Genomic DNA, 7,338 nt, shown 5'->3' with positions numbered 1-7,338 from the left:
ATCGAACCTGTGTCCCCTGCATTGGCAGGCGGATTCTTAACCACTGTGCCACCAGGGAAGTCCCTTGATCTTTCTTAAAATTATTATTTTCATTTTTTGACCATGCTGCGCGGCATGTGGGATCTTAGGTCCCCAACCAGGGATCAAACCCGGGCCCTTGGCAGTGAAAGTGCTGTGTCCTAACCACTGGACCGCCAGGGAATTCCCTTAGCTATTATTAATCAACAATTAATTATTATTAACTATGATGTGCTTCCTCTTTAAAATCTGGATGGCTAAGACCCTGCTCCCTTCCTCACTGTCCCAAGCAGAAGCCGGGTCACTGCATCCACTGTTCTCACCAGGCTAGAGAGGTTTAAACTTGCTGACTTGGGTCACCAGAGGGATGGAAATCACTGTGTCTGCAAGGGTGAAACCCCAGAGGCAGCAGGCTGGGGGTGAGAGATAAAGGGCAGGGTCACGGCCACGGTGCTTGAAACCCAGCAGGACCCTGTGGGGTCCTCCCAGGTACAAACCTTTTCTGTGTCCCCCATTTCTGGTTTGTAGGAAATAGGCTTCATTCAGCCTCCTAGACCTTCCTGAATATCAAAGAGCGGATTCTAACAGTTGCTAATCAGGGAAGTAACGAATGCAGAAACAAAGGAGGAAAATCAAGAAACTATAGCGCAGCGATTAAAGCAGGATCCTGGTTTCTCCTCAAGGGACAGTATCTTTGAGTTCTTCTGCAGGAACTAAGGCCCCAACCCAGGTGGAGGATGGTAACTTCAGGCTGAGCACAAGATCCCTGGATCACCCCCACCACCAACCCCCCTTACCTCACCACCAAGCAATCAGAAGGAAGTCACACACCCTGCAGCCCTCACCCCAAATTTTGCCTATAAAACTTCTCCTTGAAAACCATGGAGGAGTTCAGAGTTTTGAGCACCAGCCACCCTGTTCTTGTTGGGCTCTGCAATAAACCTTTCTCTGCGCCAAACTCCAACTTTTCCGTTTGTTTGGCCTCACTGTGCATGGGGCACAGGAACTTGCCTTCAGTAACAGGCTGGGCTCCCACCACGTGGTTTTGCCCTTGCCTGCAGGTGCTGAAAGAGGACATTGCACAGGGGTGGTGCGGTGCACATTGGCCAGGCGGCCAGGCCCAGAACACCCTGAAGCAGAGGGCCAGCCACGTGTCAGGGGTTGGGGAACTGGGCGCCTGGGGGTCCCCAAGGGTCTCATGGCACCGTGGAGGTGTCCGCCCCCCAGGCCTCTGCGGGGTAGTTTGGGTCCCCGCTAGCCGGGTAACTCCGCGTGGATCAGGTCTGCGTGCCCTAGGCGGGGGCGCCCCCATGGACAAGGTGGGCCTGGATCCTTGGTCCTGCGGGGCGGTCGCGGGGCTTGTGCGTCCTAGCGCTGGTCCGCGCGGTGGCCGCAGGGGCCATGGACCGCGCGGGGGTTCCAGGACCTGCAGGCCCTGGAGTGGGGACCCGGCACTGCGCGCCACGGGGCCCTAGGGAGGGCTCTCCCGGTAACTCCCAGCCCGGCCGCCCCTCTGCTGGCACCCCTGCCCGCGCCCACTCTCGGGGCGCCGCACCAGTGCGTTTCCTCCGTGGGAGTCCTTGTCTGACCGCCGCGTAGCTCAGCGGCGCCGGGAAGTGTGGGTTAGAGGCGTGGCGCAGGGCCAGGGGGCGGACCTCAGTGGAGTGAATGAATGGCCCGAGGAACCGAAGGATGAAGGCCGGACGGCGCTGCAGTGCCCTACGGGGTAAAACTGAAAGTGCACGCCGGGTTTTGGAGGGTGGCCGCCCACGTGCCAGGAGCGCTGAGTGACGTGGCTGGGTCGCCCGGGCCGGGGGTGCGGTCTGCGTTTTCCCTGTCCCCCGGGAGGGGCGGTGGGGGGGCGGGCCCCGCACGGATGCCCCACCCCGGCCCCGCCCCCTGCCCGCCCCCGCGCAGCGCCGGACCCGCGGGTTCCCAGCCGCGCTGAGGTCAGAGGGAGGCGGCCTGTCGCCCGAGCGGAGCGCCTGCGCCGAGCGGGACGGTAGCGGAGCGGAGCCGGAGCGTGGCCGGAGCCGAGCGGAGCGCAGCCCCAGCGCGCGGCGGAGACGCTGACCCCGCCCGGCCCCGCGCCGCCGCGGCAGGCCCGGCATGGAGGAGGAGTGCCGGGTGCTCTCCATTCAGAGCCACGTCGTCCGCGGCTACGTGGGCAACCGGGCGGCCACGTTCCCGCTGCAGGTACGCTTACGTAACCCGGCGGTGTCCCCGCGCCCGGCCGTGCGGGCCCGCGAAGGGGTGGCCGCAGCCGGGCCGCGTGACCTTGGCCGGGCAGCCCCAAGGGTCTGGAGCGCGGGGTGCCCAACGCGGGCGGGGGAGGCAGGCGCCTTGCGGGGGCGGGGCTCGGGGCAGCACTTGGACCCTTGCGGGTGGGATGGGGCGGGGATGCGGGCCCTTGGTTAGAATGAAGCCCCCGGCGCGAGCGGAGCGCACCCACCGGCCCGACCCTGGGGACGAGGAAATGCGGCGTCGCGGCCGGAGACCCTGCGAAGGAGGGCGCTGGGTAGGCAGGTGTAGGCGCTGCTCACCTGGTGGGCTCCCCATTCCGTCCCCGCCCGCTGTGGGTCAGGATGCTGGCAGGGAGGAGGAGGAGGAACCCCGCAGTGAGGCCCCGGGCGGCAAGGGTGGGCTCCATCCTGCGAGTGGCCGTTCCGGGGAGGTGGCCCCGGGCAGGGGATGGGGCGGAGAAGGCCTGCCTGCCGGTGTTGGCTCTGGAGAAGAAGAGCCCAGCGGCCAGTTCGGGCCCGTGCAGGGTCTGGCTTTAGAAGCCGCTTGTTACGTGTCAGCCTTTCCTTACTGGGATGCCCGCGGGCTTCCTCCCGCCTCCCCCGCCTGTCCTCGGTCAGGGGCTCACCGTCTCTGGCTCATCAGCCGGCACCTGCTGCTCCCTGTCGCAGCCCCGAGGTTACGGTTGGGCGGCCCTTGGAGGGGCAGGGGGAGGCCTGGGTGCAGTGGGGTGTCATGCTGGGGTGTCAGCATTGGGGCCCCTGGCACTTCCTTTCCCTGTGGGCTCAGGAGGAGGCTGGGCGTCCGGACAAGGTGGTGGCTCTCTTGGACCACTCACCTTTGGTCCATTGTCCCTGGGCCCCATCCCTGAGTAAGGAGCCGGTGTCGGGCCCCTGCTGTGTGTTCCAGGTCCCTGTTCTGGGCCCTCAAGGACGTGAAGGGCCGCCCACTCACAATGGCCTGTGGGCTGCCGACTGGCTGGAGGGACCCTGGGGAGGGTTGGAACCACCTCCGTAGAGACTGAGGCCCGACCTGAGGCTAGCAGGCCGGTCGCCCGAGGAGGAAGCAGTGGAATGAAGACTGAAGGTGGAAAGGTACAGGGGTTCAAGTCCAAGGGACCTGCCCAGCCGCCACTGATCTGTGAGCACCTGTGGAGATCATGTGAGGTCCTTGGCCGCCCCGTCCTGACCAGTGGGGCTGCAGACCGCGGGGGCAGTCAGGGTGCGCGCTTGCACCTGTCTGGAGGCCCCAGCGCTTCTTGGTCACTGATTGCTTGGGCAGGACCAGTGCGGTGGGACGATGCTGGGGGGAAAGTGCAGGATCCCTGAAGCAGGGGCAGATGGGAAGGTGAAGCCAGGCAGTTCCCTGGCAGATACCGGTGGCAGCGCCCCCCACTGAGAGGGAGCCTGGAGAGCCGCCCTTCCCAGAGGTGTGCACAGGTGCGCTGGCTTCACTGAGCCTCTGCCTCTCCCTCCTCCCCGCCTGCCTGCGGCCACTCCCTTCTCTCTTTTTCCCCGGGGCAAACTCTTCCTCTGCTCACCTTGTTCCTGAATTTCCCGGCACTTAGCCTCAACTTCCACACCAAAATGTCCTTTTCCAGTTACTTGACGGGGTGCTCCCCCGGACCACCCACTTGGGGAAGTGCCTCTTAAGGACTGAACCCCGGTTCTTACCTGGGGTCTCCCCGGTGCCCAGCATCCAGCATCTTTGCCTGTGGGCCTGAGGGACATAGGTCGGGGGTTATCGTCCCTGGGGTGGGGGTGACACGTCTGCTCTGAGTTAATCCATCCCTGGACTTCCTTCTACTTAAAGAAAAACACACACCATGAGGCTTGTGAGTTTAAGGTCGTGTCCCCCCCGCCCCCCACTTACTGAGGACCGTAGCCCGGGAGACAGCCTCAGGGCACCGCTCTGAAGAGGTTGGGGAGAAACCAGTTTATATGTGATGTTTTTTAGCTGGGAAATACATGCAGTCAAGCATACATCTTGGTAGAAGGTTACTGCTAATGAGGAAGAACAGATATCTTAAGTTAATTATTTTAGTGCTTTTCTAAGTATAGGTAGATGCAGGAATTTGGCCTCATTGAAATTCTTTCTGAGATATGCATCTAACTATCTTAGGGCCTGTTTACCTAAAGCACAGAGTGCCGCCCAGGTTTTTTTTTATCCTGAATTCTTCAGGTGGGTGACTGAAGTGGGTTAGACTTAGGCTTGTAGCAGTTGAACCAGAAGTGAGCCAGGCGCTTTGTTTTTCTTTGTTCACACTCCCCTGGAGGCTTATGAGGCCCAGGAAGAGGGGCAGTTCTTTAGCCCGTGACCTTGAAGAAGCTACCTTCCGCCTTGAGCCCTCTGGTGCTCAGTTGCCTCATCTGTAGAATGGACACGACGCCTGCCTCACGTCATTTTTGGGCCAGGGAACACGGGGAGGGTGAACATCTCTGGGAGATACCTGGGAGGTGCTGGCTGCTGAATGAGGTGGCCCCAGTGCCCGAGGGTGCTTTTCGTACCCCTCACTGTGCAGAAAGACCAGACAGAAAGGTGGTAGGGCTGGTGGCAGCAAGCGTGCCTGGGGCATCTCGAGGAGGCCAGGACCCCCCTCAGGACTGGATGTGGTTGAGGGTTCCTTAAGCATGTCCTTTGCCCTCATTACCTCCTCCTCCTAATTACAGAAATAAGATGTAGTCTTGGAGGACGGAAAGAGCTGAGGAGAGGGAGAAAGTCAGAGAGGGTGGCCCTCAAAACATGCTCCAGTGGACTTCCAGCCTCTAGATTTGTGAGACAGTTAACTTTATTTTGCGGCTTGAGCACTAACACGGTCCCTGTTTGAGGTCCAGCTTGGGGCACACAGTTCAGCCCATAAAAAGAACAATTTCCAGAGATTCCTTAGCTTGCTAACCACTTAGTGCTTCCTTGTCTGGAGTCCAGATTTCTCATGGGTCTTCCTCTTGCTTGGGCCCAGGCTGCGGAGCTCTTGTAAGTGCTGCAGGATGCTCCATGGGGTCCCATGCAGGCATTTTGCTCCCCTCCCCATGTGTGAGCACTGCTGGATCAGGGACAGGCAGGGAGATGGGTGGCGCTGGCCCCGCAGACCCGGCTTGCACCCAGCAGCCTTAGCCCAGGATGGGCTGGGGGTGGGGGGTGGAGCCTGGAAGTGGCCTCTCCCTGCACGATTCCAGCCAGCCATCCCTTAACTCCCAGAGCTGTGCTGAGTGGGGAATATATTCTGAATACAGCTGGAGACTCCAAAGGCGTGGTTATCCGCAGAGCTGAGTGTGGGACGAGAACTTGGAAATGGCAGGAGAAGGTGGGGTCTGGCTGGGCCCCACAGACGTGGGGACATGGGAAGATGCACTTGGGGTGGGTGGAGAGGCCGCCTGGGGGCTACCGTGTGCCCCTGGTGTTGGAGATCCGACTCGGGGACCGTCAATGCCTCCTGAGACTTTCTAAGCCTCATCTGCACAGTGAGAACAGTCCTCTTGGCAATCAGATGGTGCCAGGCTCCCAGGACACTGCCCGGGTGTAGCTCTGCCGCGGTGGGGCGCAGCGGGGGCCGAACCAGGGGGACCCCCACTCCCCACTCCCAGGTGGACGTGGCCCAGAGTTGTCCTGGCTGGATGCCTGCGAGCCTGGGCTTCAGGGTTCTGGTTCCAGAACTGCTTTTTGCCAGGTCCCCACAGCGCACTGGTGGGCAGCCCGCGAGCAGCTGCCTTCCCTGGGCAGAGGAAAACATTATACAGAAGAGAAAGGACCAGAACCTTGACCCTGGTTGTGGATCTGTTTCTGGCCTCGAGTCCAGAGTCCACCTTAGGGGCCGAGGGGAGCATGGCGCTGTGACCAGCGACACAGCAGGTAGAGCCGTGGGCAAGATGATCCGCGTTTGCAGTGAGCAAGGAAAGCGAGGGCGGGCTCGTGGTCTTCGCGCCCCCGTCCCTGGAGAGGGCGCTGCTGAGTCAAGGGAGTCAGCCCATGTGATGCATCCGGGGCGCCCTCCCTGCGCAGGGCCAGGGACCTCCCGCTGCTGAGGCCTTGGTTCTGGGGAAAGGAAAGGGAAGGAGTGATGGGCCCAGTGAGGCCTCCTGCCGCCCCAGACGCTGGGGGACTTGTTTCCTCCTGGAGGTAGAATGGTTCTTCGGAGCCCCCTCGCGTGTGTGTGTGTGTGTGTGTGGGGGTGTGTGGTGTGTGTGTGTGCTCCCTTGTTTTTGCAGCCGCACAGACCCTCTTCTGCCCTGTTGCTTCCCATTTTGGTGGAAATCCAGCAGGTACACGAAGCTTAGGCTTATGCATGCGTTTCCGGGGCGGCCTCAACAAAGTGCCACAGACTGGGGGCTTAAAACCACAGATTTATTCTCCCGCAGCTCTAGGGGCCAGAAGTCTGAAATCAAGATGTTGGCGGGACTGCATCCCCTGCAGAGGCTGGAGGGGAGGGTCCTTCCTGCTTCCTGCAGCTCCTGGGGGCTCCGGGCACTCCTTGGCTTGTGGCGGCATCCCTCCAATCCCTGCCTCCTGTCACATGTCCCCCTCCTGTGTGTCTCTTATAAGGACCTCTGTCATTGGGTGTGTCTGCGTCCACCCAGATAATCCAGGGTGATCTTATCTCGAGATGTTTAACTTGATTATGTCTTAAAGGACCGTATTTCCAATTTGGTATGTGCGTGAGTCCCCAGCCAACATGTATTTTAAGGGCCACAGTTCAATCCACTGTAGGTTAGAAGCAGCCTGTTCGGAGAACTTTAAAAGTGGCACAAATTGGAGGTTTAATTAAAGGCCCAGAAGTTGACACAACATCCAAAAGCTGTCCTTTTTGGGAAGGGTGGCACCGACGGGCGTCAGGCTGCCTGTTCAGCTGCGGCTCCTGTGTCTCCCTCCCAGCCTGGCGGCCAGGTGCTCTTCCTGCCAGCAGCCGCTCTGCTGGGCGGACAAGCCCGTCTGAAGGTGTCCAGCCGGCTAGGTAGCTGGCTTCGGGCCGGCTCTGTGGTGCGCCCCTCCTTCTGAGGCTGTGTCTGGAGTTTGGCGCTGCTGCTTTAGGCATGTGTGACCTCTGTGGTAGGGGTCACCAGGCTGGGGGCAGGGACATTAAAT

At 60.8% G+C, this 7,338-nt stretch overlaps 1 protein-coding gene across 2 annotated transcripts in view; it reads left to right on the top strand.

The window, feature by feature from the left end:
* The first annotated feature begins 1,977 nt into the window (after positions 1-1,977).
* PDXK (pyridoxal kinase) overlaps positions 1,978-7,338 on the top strand; it is a 31,528-nt gene continuing 26,167 nt past the window's right edge. For both annotated transcript variants that reach the window (XM_060100407.1, XM_060100406.1), the window contains exon 1: positions 1,978-2,214. In XM_060100407.1, coding sequence (XP_059956390.1) covers positions 2,128-2,214 — 87 coding nt within the window. In that variant the 5' untranslated portion in view covers positions 1,978-2,127. The remainder of the gene's footprint in view (positions 2,215-7,338) is intronic.

The sequence above is a fragment of the Mesoplodon densirostris genome, chromosome 5, assembly GCF_025265405.1.
Source record: "Mesoplodon densirostris isolate mMesDen1 chromosome 5, mMesDen1 primary haplotype, whole genome shotgun sequence".
NCBI classification, from domain to species: Eukaryota; Metazoa; Chordata; class Mammalia; order Artiodactyla; family Ziphiidae; genus Mesoplodon; species Mesoplodon densirostris.
Note: the sequence above shows the minus strand (reverse complement) of the source record. Positions and strands in the feature narration are given on the sequence as shown.